Source organism: Tinamus guttatus, unplaced genomic scaffold (genome assembly GCF_059628265.1).
Source record: "Tinamus guttatus ecotype Peru unplaced genomic scaffold, ASM5962826v1 Tinamus_guttatus_pri_ptg000119l, whole genome shotgun sequence".
NCBI lineage: Eukaryota > Metazoa > Chordata > Aves > Tinamiformes > Tinamidae > Tinamus > Tinamus guttatus.
In genome coordinates, this window is record NW_028288653.1 from 850915 (window position 1) to 868769 (window position 17855).

A 17855-nucleotide genomic window follows, 5' to 3' on the forward strand; every position below is an offset into this window, starting at 1 on the left:
TTTAGCTTGCTTAAAAGAGAAAATTAGACAAATGCACCAAAATAAGGCTTTTCAAAAACACAGCAGCAAAAACTGCTTTTAGATAGAAAGTTTGAGGATTTTAGCTAAATAAATAAATGTATGCAATGCATTTGTTTTCAGGGGGAAAAAAAGAGAAGATTTTATTTGTTTTTTGATAAAAAGCCTTCAAATTTCTGTGTATGACATGCATACAAATATTGTTATATTTATTTTGCACATTTTTCCTCATTTTTACAAGCTGTTTTAAAATGTTTAAATGACAGCAAATCTTTTAAAGCTAATATGAAAATATATTTGGATGGGAGGCTCAGACAAGCTCAGTGTAAGCCGTAGCTGCTGAATAGCTAATGTAGAGTTTATTCTCTTTATGCCTTAAGGCTAAGTATACAGTTCTGAATACAATGGAGATCCCAAAAAAAAAAAGATTTCCCTGAGATTTGATGAAAATTTTTATTAAACTGTTCATAAATATAAATGGTCCATAAACTTTTTGTGATTTTTCAGATCTCTTCCTATCACATCTTACACTGGATATTTTCAGGATACATAAAAAATGTAGTAGAGGGCTGACTGCTTCATAATGTTCATGAGAATTAAGTTTTTGGGCCTTAAGCCTTTCACATCTCTATTTCACATTTGTCTCCCACATTTGGCAATCCTGGTTCCTTTCAACACCAAGAAAAGAGTACCCAAAACTGTGGAATACTTCCTAAGCATGTGCAGGATGACCTGTGGAGGACCAGATAAATTCTTCAGCTTGGTTTAGCCCAAAGATGCACAGGATGGCACGGTAAGGACAAATTTGATAAGCCAGCGTAGTGTTTGGCTACAAATGCAGGCTGAATCACTAGATAATTTAGAGGTCTGCCAATTACACATGCAAATGCACAGCTGCCAAAGCTGTAGTACATCAGGAGAGGGCTGGGAATGTGTAATTCATGGTGACATTTTGAGGAGCAGTGACAACTGAGCATCTCTCATGGTTTCGTACTTTGAAACCCTTAGGCTCTTCCAGGGATTTTTGCTGTTACGTCCTGACATGCCAATCAGCACTGTGTTATTGTAGTTCACCCTGTACGTGTGAAACAAAACCAAAGCAAAAGCCCTGCCTGGAAGAGCTTGTAGCATAAATAGATTGGAGGATCTGCGGTGGGTTTCAAAACCAATGTGAGGCAGAGGCAAACAAGATGATAGCAGTCAGAAGAGCAAGAGGTGGCTGCAGTAGCTGGAGATACCCAACAAATCACTAATGTAATTATTAGGTATTAGGGAAAAGGTCTTGGCTTTGAGTAGTCCAGAAGAGTATTCAAGCAGACAGCCCTTTTTTTTTTTTTTTTTTTTTTTTTTTCTAACGAACGGCAATAACAAACATATTTGTTCTCCTGCCAGCTGTGCAATCTGTTTGGGAAAATACACAAATATAATACAGAACACATTCAGCAAGAATGAACAAACACTCCCTCTTTGTCTGTAAGGGATTAGTAGGATAAAACTTCCAAGGAAGGAAGCTGGATGGAGCAAACTCAAAGTCATGATACGGCCAGAGTCTCAGACTTTATAAATCAGGAGCAATTGAAGTTAGTTTAGATAATTCAGTTTGTACTAGTAGACCATTTGTGTTATTCATTATATGGGAAGGAGAAGGTAAAAAAGGAATCTGCTTTGCTTACAAATTTTAAGGACTCTTTGCCAATAAATAAAAACGAACTCCTTAAGTGTTTACAATATCCTTTTATCTTGTTAATGCTATAAGACGTGGTACTTCTCTCAGCAGCAGGCAAGCACCCATATTATTTATGAAACTGCATACTGGCTTTAGGGATATCATAATCTCATTTTTGCTCATTAAAATGCCAAGGCAGTGTATGCTTAAACCAATCCAGGGAAAAAAAAAAAGAAAAATTGTGTGTGCTCAGAAATCACTTACTTTCTTAGCTCTCAAATTTAAGAAGAAAACCATCAACCTCCTGGCTCACAGAAAGGGAGCATTTCTTTTTGCAGTGGTTCCCCTTTGGCTTGTAATGGAGCAGAGCTCACTGTAGCCCAGCACGGCAGCTAGGCGAGTGACACTCTGGTGTCATCCAGCTCTCCAGAAAGCCTAGTTAACATGCGAAGTGCATTCCAGGGGATGCTAATGCAAATTGAGTGCTCTCTGACCCAGAAAATGGACTGTACTTGGCAGGACAGCTTCTATTTGTCAACAGTTTTGCTCTTTCCCTTATTTGAAAGTATTTTGGTCTACATCCCTTCTGGTAATGCACAGTGTAGCCAACATGCTCTCTAGTGAATTTATACAGCACTGCCTGGCCCTGTGCAATGAAGATGCCACTAACAACATGGAAACTTAATGTAAGAAGAAGAAAGGAGGAAGAAATGGTTCCTCATAGAAGGTGGATGTTTATCTCAGCCATGAGCAAATTCTGTTGGTCCTGCATTTCTAGTCTGCACAACTAAACAAAATAAGTACTTCTTCTAAAAAACTGAAGGAATCAAACTGGGTTTGCGGATGGCTCATTCCAATTCTGCCAATACCCTGCATTACTTGTAATCTGTGTAATGATAGCGCTAATTCTAGTGTAAAGAAAGGGATAGACAAGAGCAAGCAATATTTTCTTTTTATTGCTTGCTTAGTAGCACAGTCACACAGCTGATGTCTGAAACTGAGGGCTTAGTTATATGGTCTATCAGCAAAGGACAGCTGATGAGTGTGGTTCATTCGTTGTTCTCTCGTGGAAGACAGCTAAGAGTGGAAACGTCTGAGAGCTGTCTCCTCGTTGGCCTCACGCGGTGTGGGGTGGCCCTTGAGCCATCTTCTGCTGTGGGTGAGGATGCTTAGATGTCACTGAGAGGAACAAGACTAAGAAATAATCTGATTTGGGCACTGTCCATAAGAACTGCTCTAAACAGCAAAGCTGACAGTCGAAGCCAACCTAATATAATGCAACAGTACTGCTGTGAGGCACCGCTCACCCTGAGACCATTGATGACCATAGTGCACCAGAGCGGGAAATGAGGCATTTGTGTACAGGAATTGGAGGTAACAAGGCTTTGCCCTGAGCTTTAAATGGTGAGTTGTGGCGGGATAGTTACACTAGAGAAACAACAGCTGAGGTGGAGGTGCCTACAGTGGCATTTGGGTTTGGCTTGGTTTAGAGGTGGGTCTCCCAGCCAACCTGCTCCTTCCAGCTTGGTACAGCCTCAGAGAGCACAAGTTGGATTGCCCTCAACTTGCTTGTGCTCTTGCTGGACATCTTATGCATTACAAGGATAACGAGCATTTGGTCCACAGCAAGCTCAAGCTACTCCATGTCCTGAAATGTGTATGGCATGTATGTTGGATCCTCTCCCAAGGCTGCTTCACCAGCTGTGTCATTCTCCAGTGAGTTATGTTATCTGCATACTCATGATAGAGCCAGAAAGGCCAGGGAGCTAGAGGTCCTAAAAACCAGTGGAGCAGTTAAGAGCCTGAGCAAATTATTCCTTGCAGTGGAAGCAATTTTAATTTCCTTCACCCCCCCACCCTCCCCTTTTTATTTTCTTTTTTTAATTTCAAAGCCAGGAATAAGAGAACAGATCAAACCACTGATATCTTCCCAGCTTCCATGTGCTGCTTCATCCCGAGTGTAGAAGAAGATCATATGCTTTTAGTCATAAGTAAAACAAAACCTTAGTGAAGGTGGGTGCAAATCCCATACGAATCAAAACAGACGTAGGACTGAATTTCACTAGCTGTCCTTCTGCCTCCTGTTTTATGATTATAGCAGCTAAAGAATTGCAGTGTAAGGGAATTAGGAAGAGAGGAGGCACAGATAAACTGTGGTTCTTCAGAGCTTCCTGATCCCTTGAAGCATGAACTAACACTGTGAGGAGGAAGGAGATTGTGCTGGATGATACTAAAAAGGTTAATCAAGCTCTGAGGTTTAGCTATTGCACTTATCTCTACCCTGCCTGCGGGGTAAGGACGTGCAGTTGCTGAGTCTGTGTGACTGATAAAATGCTTTAACCTAGGGATAGGCAAACTTTCTCCAACTGTAATTTCAAACCACAGCAACTCCCTGGATTTGAAATCAAGGGACTGTGTTTCTGACGGCCCAATGTTGTGAGGTCTTGTGCATTTTAATCACAAGTCTAGAAAAATTCTTGTGTTTGTGGGAATCTCGCTTTTTTCTTTTTAATTACTTAAATCAAGGCTAATTTGCAGCTTTCTTTGCAGAGAAGAAAATAAAAAAGGCCTAGGAAAAGTATCTCAAGTGCATGGATTTTGGTGGGTTTTTTTTTTTCCTTTTTTCAGACCCAATACATGATCTATTAATGCAAAGTCCTTCAAAGTGACTAAGCAGCATCAAATGTAGAACAACCCTAGCCTTATTTTTTCTGAAGTTCAGTAGTAATTCTATTTGAGATCTAACTGTGGGCTCATTAGCTTTGTAGAAAGAAATTAAAATGCTAAAATTTACTTGCCTCTGTAGAGGCAAAGGAAGCTCATATCTGTCTCAGGTGACTCCTTCGGCAACTCCATTTGGAGTCAAAGGCATCACAAATGCACAAAATCAGTTTAAGGGAAGTCAAAATTAGGCAAATATTATAGGTCTGTGTTTAATCATGTGTTTACAATCTTCAAATAAAAGAATGTGGCCAGGCCATAGCAAACTTCACAATGAGGAAATCATGACATTTTAAGGAAGTTAAATCAGACTTTCTTGACTGCAGCGTAATGATAGCTTAAGCTTTTGCAATTTACATTATTTGTTCAAACAGCTGTCCTTGCTTGGGCCATCTTTTCCTGGGTAAACTATCACATACCTGTACCATATTTCAAATATACTCCTGGTGCATTTTTTTCTGCCCACCTAGTGAGAAAGGAAAGTCGGATCAAATTTTAATATGTAGTGCCAAATTGCTGTTGCCATGTCCCTTCATATGCATTTATGTAAAATTGATATAAAACACTGAGATCTGAGAGATGCTTAGATACTTTTTTACAGGTATTTTGCAAGTCCTGAGCAGAAGTTTGTAATTAACTGTGCAAAATTTTAAAACATTGCATTTTTTGCGTACGCACTTCTGTATGCATATAACCTGCCTTGTGCTGGTATGTGCTGACCATTTGTGCTGGTATGTTAAATACGAAACGCAAACCTATCGTGCAGGTGTCTTCCAGCAGGTTTGAGGTCTGCATGTGAGTAGCAACAGGGGTGCTCATTTTATCTGAGAATGGCTTAACCACATTAGCACAGGGTGTTCTTCAGGAGTCTTGGAGGGGATCATTAGCTTGTGAGAGACGCCTGACGAGTCCATGGATGAGCTCTTGTCTGTGTCCTGTTCTCCACATCATTGATGCCAACCCACAGAGCAAATGCACATTTTTTTCATCTAAGTGCATGTACATACATTTGGGCATGCATCTCCTGGATGCTCTAATACTCCTTGGAAAACTATAGACCCTTCTGCCTAGTGAAGGAAGGACTGCAGGTACATCCCTTCATTGCAAAAGAGAATGGGCTGAGACTATTAAATGCAGAGCTCCCTGGAACATTCTGCATGCATTGTCAAACTAGCAAGACAGTTTTTTTCGTGGTAAAACAAATTCTATATTGCACTGCTTCATCTTCTTTTTGTGGCAGAAGCAGTGTTTTTAAATTTAATTAACTTCATGTGGCACTGAAGAAATGGATGGCAAATCAATAATGAATGCCATTTCCATCACCTTGTGGTGCTGTAATTCTCTGTATTTCACTACTCTAATTAGATCTGACTTCGACGAAAGCAGCTGCAGGAGCAAGGGGTGAGTTACTGCTGCCTGGTTGTCTATGGGGAAATGCAGTAATCTCACTTCTGAGTAAACTCAGTAATTTTTAGGTGCAGTGAGTGACTTAACATCCAAGTGGGAGAGGGAGAATCCCACCTTTTTTGATGCTGTCATGTAATGTTTTGCAGGCTCAATGAGTTAGGCTTCACCTGCCCTTGCCTCACAGTTGGCATTTAACCATGTAATTGCTCGTATTTAAACATGCCCCACCCAAGATTGAGAGTTTGGGAAAACAGGTGAGTGTTTCTTCCATGTGAACCCAAGGCTCTTCCCACAAGCTGGGATAGAGTGAGAGCAGTGGGCACCAGGCCAGTTCCTTGCTTGCACCCATCCCTCCTCCCAAGGTCGCTGTTGAGGAGCATTGCAGTATACTACAGGAGAGCAAATCCATGGTAAAGCAGCTAAATCACAGTATAGCAAAAACAAATATCATTAACCTCATGCAAGGTTACATTTGCCTGGTTATAGACCTAGTGGAGTTCACTGGTGTGAAATGCTAGTGAAGAAGATCTTACTGCTTGGCAGGCTGTAGGTATTGGAAGGTGGAAGGTGCTCCCTGCCAGAAGGGAGCAATGCTCCTCTGTGGTAGAGTGCTTTGGGCTTTGTTATAAAGAAAATGGGTGGATAGAAACAGAAACAAGGGAGAGGAGTGCTCTGAGGCCACTGTATCAGTGTTACAGGCCAGTGCCTTGCTTTTTTAGGAAAGTATGTGGACCCCTTCCTTTTATATTAGCATGAATTATGATTCCCGATCATCATTGCTTATAATATAAACACGTTGTTTCTAATATAAACCATTCCCACCGGTTAACACTGGCAGACTGCACGGCATGGAAAATTTCTGTTATTACACCACGTTTGCCCAGAGAATTACAACAGGGATTGAAGTCATTTTGCGGTGGTTGAAATAGTACTGCGTGAAAGGTGAGATGGAGATACTATACTTCAGAGATAGCAAGCATGAAGCAGATGCCAAATTGGCTTTCCTGGGATGCTTTCTTTTCACCTTGGCTGTACTCCTGAGCCTGCAGAGGTGGTAGCCTGCAGATCTGTGCAACTGATATCCTGATGGCTCCTATGCCTTACCTAGCACCCCTTACCTAGCCTTGTAAAAAATCTTTGGGGAGAAGGCTGAGATCTACTAATATACAAGGCACAGCTTACATGGATATTTGAGTTAACAGAGATTTGAGTTAATGATGCAATATTGTGCTAAATATTCTGAAAACACAATATACAACACAATATAGAAGAATATATGTGAATATGTGTTAGCTAGTTTTACTTGCTGTGTTAGCTACTAACTAACTAACAAAAGCTATTGCTCTGGAGCCTCTTTTCCTTTAAAAAATAAAGCAAGAATTTCTCAAAGCTCCACATAGTCTTCGTTTCTGCCAAGTTGAAGACAGTTAACTGTACCAAATCTCTGTGATGTATTAGTGCCTCTTGCAATGCTGTTTAGCAGCTGGTTTTAAAATGGCTTTTCAGGCTGCTTAAGAGCCAGGCAAGGCTTGTGCTTGAATACAAGGGATATATTTTGGTACATGTACAAGTTTGTGCAGAAGTCTTTGCTGTGTCTGTGCATGCAACTCTCTGCAGTATCTCTTGGATGTCTATGAAAGAAAATAACAATAGGATCATTCATTAGGGCTGATTTATTTTCATTTAGAAAATCTATGAAATAATGGTTTATTTTTTAATAGTGTTCTCTTTGCTCTAAATTTCTAGATAAGCTCTAGTGTCAACATTATTTCTCTGCCTTGGGTTGGTGCGTCAGCAGCGCACCTCAGAATTGGGAACCTGCCTTGCTTCTCAAGAAGGAAAGCGAATAATTGTAACTTTATTTGTTGCAGCTGCAGAAACTGAAACGATCCCTCTCCTTCAAGACCAAAAGCTTGCGGAGTAAAAGTGCAGACAATTTCTTCCAGAGGACTAATAGCGATGTGAAACTGCAAGTGGACTTGATGCCTGAGGTGAGCACGAGCACTGGTCAGCTCCCCAGCTCTGAAAGTCAGGCGTCCTCTCCCACAAAAGTCCCACAGCTGCCAGAAAACAACAAGGCTCACATCTTCCAAGAGCACATCTTCAAAAAACCCACCTTCTGCGATGTCTGCAACCACATGATTGTTGGTAAGAAACACTTTTTGAGCTCTTGATGTGCACCCATTTGGAAATGTCAAGTGACCTTTCCGTAACTTGCATGGTCTCGGGTGTGTACTCAGGAATGCATCTTTACAACTGGCTTTTTTTGCAGTTTGAACAAACTTTTGTCTGTAATTTTGTTAGCTTATCTTAAGAAGCTATTGTCCTTTGGCATGGAAGGTACTCCCTTTTGAATAACTGTATGGTAAGTTCCTGAAAGACATTGATTTGCTTGCTTAGCCTCCCTTAAAAAATGGTACCCCTTTCGACATGGGACGACTCGGTGTTCCCCCATAATGGAAATCATATTCTTCGTAAAAGGTAGCCGTGTGCAGAATGTTAAGTCTGATGTAAGACATCATAAATACATCCACAAATTGAAGTATTAAAAGCATAGGGCACTCACAGCACTGCTATTCTAATGAATTCAGGGAAATAAATGAGTTTTGAGCCTAGATTTTTGATGCTATTTGTGTTTTAAGATCCCCCTTGCTCTGGGGGGTTGAAAAGTCAAAGGAGGAAGAAATAAAGCATTAATATAAGGGAAGTTTATAGTCCAAAGATTGAGAGGAAGTCTGGAAGGTGGGTAGTTATCTGAAATAGCTTCTTGCATGGAAGCAGATCCAGAACTTGTCTCCTTTTCTCATGTGGCTGGATGCACTATCAAAATATCACAAATACATGCTGCAAATATAAATGCTTCACATTTCTGGGCAGCTTTTCACTGCAGTTGTATGAAGATAGGTGTGATCACAAATCTGCATGACTCAGCAATACTGTTCCAAAACACTGCTGCTCAAGACAGATTAGTACTGGCAGCAAGCTTTGTGCAGAGCCACTCCACTTAATAAACACACATGCTCTTCTGCCTTTGATAGGCTAGGCTGTCTGTGTCCTGCTTGCTACAGGAGTCCTAAAGCATAGCTGTAAGCTTCAACACATCAGTGGTAACCCCACCTGCCTTTTGAACTTTCCTCTTCTGAGGATTTCCCTTTTTCTGTTCTGCATTTTAGTCCTTTTGTTAGAGCATGAAGCCTTTCATGTTTGCTGGGTAGAAGATAATGCAACGTATTTTGTCAGGCAGCAGCCTGAGTCAGGTAAATTGCTCTCCTTTCCTCTGACAGAGCCTCTCTCAGAGATATCCCAGAAAAGACGTTAAGAGTTTTACCTTATAATGCTTTCAAGTCTAGAGGCTCTGATTCTCGTAGGCAAGTCTGCCATATTCCAGTAATCCACTCTCTTTGATCCTCACCACAGTCATGCCTGGTTTCACTGTATTGTATTTTAAACAGCATGGGAGATCTGGATGTTACTGTTTGCAGCTCAATTAATCCACATAAGTTGTGCAATTGTTGGTCATGGGGATGTTGAAGCAAAACAGGCAGCTTTTCAGGAAATTGTATCAATCCTGCTCCCAAAGGAAGCTTGAAAGTATTCACTTCTATCCAGTACTTCTAAGTTTTTCCCTGCAACACGGAGCACTGTTTGTTCCCTCTATTTGCATGTTTCACTGACAGCGACATTTGAGAGTAATGAGTCCATGACTTTAAATTCTTTATCGATGAGAGAAAAGGCAAAGCCTGGTTACATGTTTTGAAGACTGGAGGAAAGAGTCCAGGAAAATCCCAGCTTGTCTTTAGATGTCTTCAGTTTTGCCACCAAGGAAGATTCCAGGATCACCTTAAATGGCTCTCTCATCTATGCAGAGAGCAGCTCTGCTTGGTGTGGTGCAGCATGAAGAGCAGTGCATTTTCACAGGAGTGCAGCATGAGCTGTGGTCTTGCTCATGTGGCAGAGTGTTTTTGTAGCTTCAGAGCAAGCAGGCCTCTTGGAGCACAAGCAGCAGGCTTCCTGGGCTGCTCTTTTTGATGACAGCAGAAATAAAGAAAAGGAGCATGAAACATTATCTTCCTACAAAAAATATGTGCATCATTTTTCCTTGATCATTAAGCACCGTGAGCCAAATTTTGCTTTTGGGGTGGAGCACGTGCTCCTGTATGTTCATTTGACAGAAGCACAGTCATAAGATAAAGATCAAATGCATGTAATTGGTCTCAGCATTCAGAGGCGGATGTTTACAAGGATATGTATAATGCAAACTTACTTAGTCATTCAAATGCTTTTTGTGCACCTTAGAGTACACTGAAGTAAATTCAAAAGAAACTCTGTTTCCTTTGAAATAAAATATTAATAGTGTGTTTTAAGACTCACACTAAAGACCTCAGTTCAATCATTCCTATTAACTGTACTACCCAAGGACAAAAAGTTTCACCTCTAATCAAAAGGGCTAAACAAGAGAATGTAAAATAAGGGAGAGCATTTTATGTTCAAGAGAGGTCAAGAAGTGTATTCTCTTCTGCCATTATGAGCTTCAAGCATTGATCAGTTTGGGAGAGAAGATTCAGCTCCAAGATTTGTTATGTATTTTCCTAAAGATAAGGATAACCCCATATAGTCCACCCATGAATATCCACTCACAATGCAAATATTAGAAACCAGTTGATTTGGTGTTATTTCTGTTATAATTTATTACTCTTTTTTGGTAAATTCCACTAGATTAGATATTAAATCATTCATTTGGAGGAAGCTGAATTCTTTGCTTTATATCACTGTGAAAAGAAAATGAAGCTCAGAGGTGTGCATTAACTAAAATTCTGTGTGTTTTAACAAGAATTCGTTTGCTTTAGCAATGTCCGATAAGAGGAGACAAAATTGTCTGGCACCAGCAAAGACAGAAACTGTTAAATTAATGTTGCATCAGATTAGAGGCTTAAAGTATCCCAATCAGAAGCTGGGTTTTGCTCTTTTTTAGTCTCCAGTGTGTCATCAGTCATCTCCATGGTACTTTATTTTTGAAGAAAACATGATGTCAGTACTCTACTGTGTATTTTTTAAAAAATACTCCATCTGTAGGCTTCTTCTCAACGTTTTATTCATTTGCAGTTCATTTCCTGTGCTGACTCATGTGGAAAAAAAATTATTTTCCACACATTCCAAGCATATTACATGCAATTAATGTATTCCTGTCTAAGACAAATATAAGTAGTGCATCAAAGAAGTAAGCCACTTTGGTTTTAAAAATAGCTGGCTTGAAAGTCAATCCTTCAGAGTGTTTTAAGAAAATAGCCACTCACTTATAACAACATCATATGTATATTTCTGTGTGTGTGTACATATTACATAGGTATATATGCATGTAAGGTCAATTTAAAGGTTCCATTCCAAGCTTTACCTAAATTCATGCACATGTTCTATTGAGATAGACACTGGGGTATCTTTGCCTACTGCACTATAATGCAGTAAACTTTCAGAAAGACCAAACAGAATTTGGTCTGTAATGACCAGTAATAGTCTAAAACAGGTCCTTTACGCTCATTACATCACTGCGCTATCTTTGGATATTTGTAATATTTAGGCTATCAGCAGCAGTGACAAAATGTGCATATTTTTCATTAAAACGTTGCATACAAGTAATCTAGCCTTGGATAGATGTCTGTTCACCTTTCAAAAATTGTACCCCATCATGGTTTTCCATGGTCATCATGCAATATAGTTATTGAATTTAATTTAAAACCTGAACTGGACAAATCAGACTATCCTTGTAGCCTGGGTACATGATGCTTTTAGAGCTGATCTCAGGGCAGTTAAGCTTTTGGCTGGGATATAGAGTCTCCAGACCCTTGCAGCCCCAGGACAAAATAACCTAGTACTCTCTCTGAGAGAACTAACTCTACTCCAGCCAGAGAAACCTGTAGAAAGCAAGTGAACAAACAAAAGTAAAGCCAGTAATCATCTGCTAGCACAGCTGACTTCCAATCTACTTATCAGCAGCACTTGAGCAATAAAACTATGTTAACTCTTGAATATTGATTCGTTCGTACCACTTTATTTTCAGCAATTTAGCAGTAATTTAGGAGTTTCAACCAACCAATTAGAAGTGTCACCAATGCTTCCCTCTGTGCACATCTTTTAAAAATACTTTGTGTTTATTCTATGTATATGTATTTATATTGCCCTTGTTTAACTGCCTGACCATATTATTCCGCTGTAGCTATTAACATTTTTAGCTATTTTCACCTCCAAAGTTGAATACAGCATTCTCCATAAAGCTAGGCTCAAAGCGAGTAAACTGGCCTAGCTTTTCCGAGCTAAGACAGAAATCTGAATTGAATCTATGGTGCCTCATTTTTGCATGTACCTCTTTACATGTACCCAGGCTATCACTGATTGCAACCAACAAGCAATGGAAAACCACCAAAATCTGCAGGAGCATTTATATAACTGTAATTTATGTGGTTGTTTACTAAATATAATAAACTTCACAGAAGCTATGACACAAGTACATTCTGTCTCCAGTCTGGTTGGCTCTCCCATAAAGAGTATTCTTAGTCTTTTTTTAAGCTTGCTTCACCATTGCATTAAGTAAGTAAATAAACACTCTGTTTGATTCAGAGCCTACACTTATGTGAACTTCTCCAGGTAGACAAGGGTGCGAGAAACAGTCATATGGCAGCTGGTCATCACTGCCTGACATCTACAGAAGGTAGAAGTCCTGCTGGGTAGCATAGCTGCAACTGAAGCTGTTCCCAGAGCTATGGAATTCTGGAGGTCTCCCCCAGAGCTCTTCAAAAATGAATCCAGATTTATTTGTCCAGGCTTTTTCTTTGAGAATAAAGGAAAAAATAATGAATGTTGTTACTCAATCAGTGGTCATCCCTGCCCTCTCCTTCCAGTCCCTATGTCATCTCTCACCTGCAGGGGGAGCAAGACCTACCAATAAGGCAGTTGTTTCCTACAGAGAATGGGGAGGTCATCAGTGGGGAGGAGATCCCTCTGGAGCAACTTGGGGATGGCTGGTGACTACTCCTTGGATGGGCTTGTGCGGTCACAACCTTCCCAGATCTGTTACCCAGTTGATAAAGTACTACAGTGTAATACAATGTGTGTGAATATAGCATATTGTTATTAATTTCTGTTTGGAAAGAGCTTTTCAACAGCAGCTGAATCCAGCCTCGTTTCATTTTGATTGTGAGGGAAAGGGATAGTTTCATAGCTTTGTCAGCAACTGCTACCAGGTGCCATTGTATATATTATTAAATGGCCTAAAGACCCTGTCTCTTCCCCTCAATAATTGCACTTGCAGAAGAGATTTAAGTTCTTCCTCCACCTGGTTCTAAATGGAGCTAGACACTGAATCTTCCAGCACATCTTATAATCAGTGTGAGAATCACTGCAGCCTCTTCTGATCCATTGTGCGGGAGCTTAGGGAAAACATAAACATTATATTTTTTCAAAATGAATCTGTGAGAAATTGATGTAAACTAGTAATTTTAACATATATATTAAAAATAAAATAAAATTGAGCCTGGTTCCTTCTAGGATTTCTTTCTAGAGTTAAGAACTCCTTAAATCTATCTGAGCTAAAAAAAGTAGAACTTTTCACTACTGCAAGGAGCACAATAGCTCAAACTGGAACTATACAAGAGCTAAACATGAGCCTCCTCAAAGTATGTTAGGTGCTAGGTTAATGCAAACTATGCAGCATGTAGTTAATCCTCATACTGGTTAGGATCTAGTTGGGAGTAGATAATATCATCTGGTCTCTTTGTAAATTTCTCAGGAAATGGATAGTTTGCACAGTATAATAAAAAATGTAGATAAATGGATAGAAAGGTATATTTTTCACTTTATGTAAAGTATAGATAGGCTTTATGGGTACCTCTCCTGTTTTTTCTAACTATGACAAACAACACCCAATTCAGCCCCACATTTGTAAGTTATTTAAACAGGGCCAGAAATTATCCCTGCGTGAAATTAATATTCTTCTTTGGTAATAAGGAGTTAAACATATTTTAAAGCAATTATTGAAAAGCAAATATTTTGTCTGTTTATCCTCTGGGAGGGCTTCCTCCTCTGAGATGAGGCGAGAATGTTATCAGTAAATTGGATAATCAGGAACTGCTTAGGCGAGAAAAGAGGGTGGAAAGAAATATATTTTAAATTCCAATTTGTCCTTGAAGAGCATTAAGCATGTTTCACATTTTTTTTTTCAGAATCACTGTAAATTTGGGAGAAATTGTGATTAATATTAAATTGCAGTTAATCTCCTATAAAAAAAGACTCTAAAGATGTTGACCAACATTTGCTGCTTAACTAGAAGGAAAACAATAAAATTTTGCAGTGCATCTATAGTCAGTATTTTGAAATCAGATAAGTTGGCTTTGACTAAAAATGAAGCTGAAAAACAAAACCCCGCTGGAACAATGTTTGTCTTAGGTTCTTTTGCTGACCCCATGACACCTCAGGAATGGCAAATTGCTCTTAACACCAATCCTAGAGAAAGACATAATGATAATCTTAAACCTTTTTGTTGATCTGGGATGAAGCATAATACAAGAGGATTTTTGTTTGTTTTTATGTCCTACAAGATTCGCTTTGCAAGCTCAGATGGGTCATTATTTGTTTCCAGATGACTAAATTAAATGTATCATCTTTGCAGCTGACCTTCTAGAAAAAAAAAAAAACATTTTCTTCCTAGTGTTTTTGTCTACCAAAATGTCACTGTTATGTGGATAATTATGCTAACATATAGCTGATTAAGGCATCATCTGCAGAGAAAATTATTAGGAGTTTCACCTTACCATGAGTTGCAGAAGCTGTAAAATGATGCAATTAGAAGGAATATGTTTGTGAGAAAATAGAACATTGGCATCATATAACTGTTCACAGTAGCTTGTCTGCTTGTTGCAGAAGGAGAGCAATGTCCCTGTAGTTCATTCAGAGATTGCTTGTTGAGACTTATCACCTCTATTGGCTTCTTTCTGATTTTATAATATAAACGCAATAGATGGAAGTTCAATAGTGTTCAGTGAACTAGGTAAAGTCTAGATTGCCAGTTGTATGTGAGTTATACCTTTTTTTTTATTTGACATAAGTTTACCTTATATGCTGAAGCTTATGTGCTTATATGCTCCACTCACACTGATCCCCTCCCTAGTTTCTAATTCTGAAGACATGCTGTGCAGTTGTAGGTTGTGATTACATTATAGTTTCTTCTATGACATGCAGGCAATATCCTAACCAAAACCTTGCACTGCCTGCAACAAACACCAGGTGCACAGGCAAGAAACTGCTTTGATGAGGTAGCCTTTGTGCCACTTTAGAAGAGCCAAAAAAATCAATAAGCTCGAAAAGGCAGAAGGCCAGAGAGCAATTGGCTGTTTCCATTTTTTTAAAACTAAACAACATTTTATATTCAGATTGTTCCAGTCTTCTGGCATGTAAGACCTCTCATTTCAAACCCATTGATAATGCAGCTCTGTAGGCAAAAAGCAATGTTAAAAACCATTAGTAGAGCAGAGAGGATATCAAATCTTCCGTAGCAACAAGTGAAGGCAGGCTGTTCTTCTGTTCTGTAACTGTTCCTGAATTTCTGCAGGGCCAGAGCTCTGCTCTCCATTTGCAGCTTACTCTTTGTTTGTATTATCAGTTTTCTGCTTTCCAACTCTTCTTTAATGATGTAAGGCCCTTAGAAGATCACAGGTTCTGGACAGATAAGTTGCCCTAGAAAATCCAGCTGCTTTTTCGAAGTGTCACAATACAGAGAAAGAAACAAGATGTAACTAAATGGCCCTTCATTTCAACGCATATAAGACACAGGTGCAAATAACTCGTGTTTGCAAATGTATAGGCCTGGTTTGAAATCTTACTCTCCCCTCCTCTCGGTCTCAACACAGGTTACTAATCTCATTATATGTGTTAATATTACTCAGAGAAAGACCAGCCATTGATGCCTGCTTGCCCTTCCTTGGGCCACCAAGCTAGTTTTAATTTTTCCATGTCCGTTTGTCCATGCAGTTTTAGGACTCTCCTCATTAACAGAGAAAATCATCATCAGCTCCCACAGGCAAGTCCTTCTTTAAGCTTTGTATTTGCCACCTGGACAAAACAGCACAGTGCAAAGACCCAAAAACACGGGTTCAGTAGTGCCAGCAATTGTCTAGAATAGTAGCTGTTATTGACATATCAGCATCAGTTTGTTTAGAGCAAAGAACATTAGATATGATTTGTTGTGTTTGGCTTTTGGAGGGCTGGGATTTTTTTTTCCTTTCAATAATACACTTAGCTGATAGTTTATTTATCATGGTCTTCCTGCATTTTAACTAGCATTTAGATGATCAAAAACACAAGGCGATATTTTAAGAAATACGGAGGTGGATATTTCCTTTCAGGGACAGACATTTATAGCAAAGCTACTGAATATATGAAAAGCCGAAGAAGTCCTGTGGCTGCTTTTTTGAGTAGGGGCCATGAATTTCACCCTCTTCAGATCACTAAACATTAAGAATGAAAATCACTTTGGGGCAAAAAGACAGGGAAGGCCTATTTGCCTTTTAAGCGAGCTTCACTGTTCCTGAACCATAGAATAAAAAGGTTGGGAGCATTGCAAATTCTTTTTAAAGAAGTTACAAAGCTGATCTGCAACAGTGGGATAAAGGCATTTTCTCTTGCTGATATATATGATTTAAAATCATAACGTTAGAAAGGACCTTATTTTAACAGAGATATTTTTCTTCTCTGGAAAAAGCCTTGAAGAAAAACCGGCCCATTAATGCCTCAGTTTCTTCTTAGCATGCTGTTTCTAAAGAAAACTATGTCACTAGGAAGTCAGTTCTAATTTTATGCACTGTTTTCTAGCCTGCCTACATACATGGCAACTTTTCTTGCGATTTCAACATTGGATATTTTCATGAGGAAATTGGGTGGGGTGGCCACATGAACAGAACCATACCGGTGACATATAATCCAAATTTTATTAGCTTGGCAGGAGACATGTAATGGGTAGATATCAAGTCTACAAAATGCAGACATGCAAGTCAAAGCTTCTCACTACCCTCCTTTCAGCTTAGACTGACCCAAGATGGACCTAGGGAAACTCACTCCACGCAGTCAATGTGTGGGGTCCAGGACTGATGGCTTGGGCCCAAACATAGTTATTCCTTCTTCGGGATTAGTTTGTACGTGTTGTTGGACATGCCTATGTCCCCTCTCCCAAGGGATTAGGGTTTCCACACACACACCCCCAGTGCCCCGCCAACTCTGCACATATTGAATTGGCAGATTTAGCTATAAAAAAATACTGACTAATAGAATAAAAACCATGAAGTCAATCCCAGGCTGTCATTGTACATGAAAAATCCTGTAATTAAGATTTTTGCCTACTTTGCTTTATTCTATGAAACCCATGCATGGATTCCATGAAACCCATGCATGGATTGTCTTTGCCACAAAGTTCAAATGACCATCTAGTCAGGTTGAGAGAGCTACTTGTAAAGTGCAATTCCATGTTTTTAAAAAAGGAGACTCGAGCATTTTGAGTTGCGCTAAGTAACAATGCCAACAGCTGCCAAAATCTATCTATCTGTAGGCTCGCTAGGAACAATGCATATTAGACCACAAAGTGATTCTGTTCTTTTTATTACTGTTTTGAGCAACCCATTCAATTCTGTGTCTATCAGTGGGAAATGTGATAAGAGCGTTGTTAATGGTACTGGTAATTTTATGTGTGGTGAATATTTATGTATCAATCAATGCATCTAGTAGCTGTGCATCCATCAAGCCTGAATTACCAGTCAGGGTTCAAATGGCAGTGACTTTCAGTGGTCAGCAATTTAGGATGGCTAGGAAATCTTGAACGGGGAATTGACCCACAACTCTCACAACGGTTGGCTGGGCAGCTATGTGCTGTCGTCATCTGGGGCAGATGGGAGGATCCTGGCAATGGTTGGGAAAATGAAGCAAGAGGATGTTAGGTTTGGGGCAGGTGAGGGAGTCAGTTCATGAGGGGCAGTGAGGAGAGTCGTTGAAGGCCAAGAAAGGAGAG

The 17855-nt window shown here is 39.6% G+C and overlaps 1 protein-coding gene across 2 annotated transcripts in view; it reads left to right on the forward strand.

The window, feature by feature from the left end:
* The window catches only part of STAC (SH3 and cysteine rich domain), a 63043-nt gene that overhangs the window by 15569 nt on the left and 29619 nt on the right, over nt 1-17855 (forward strand). For both annotated transcript variants that reach the window (XM_010227465.2, XM_088521363.1), the window contains exon 2: nt 7684-7960. In XM_010227465.2, the coding sequence (XP_010225767.1) occupies nt 7684-7960 (277 nt within the window). The remainder of the gene's footprint in view (nt 1-7683; nt 7961-17855) is intronic.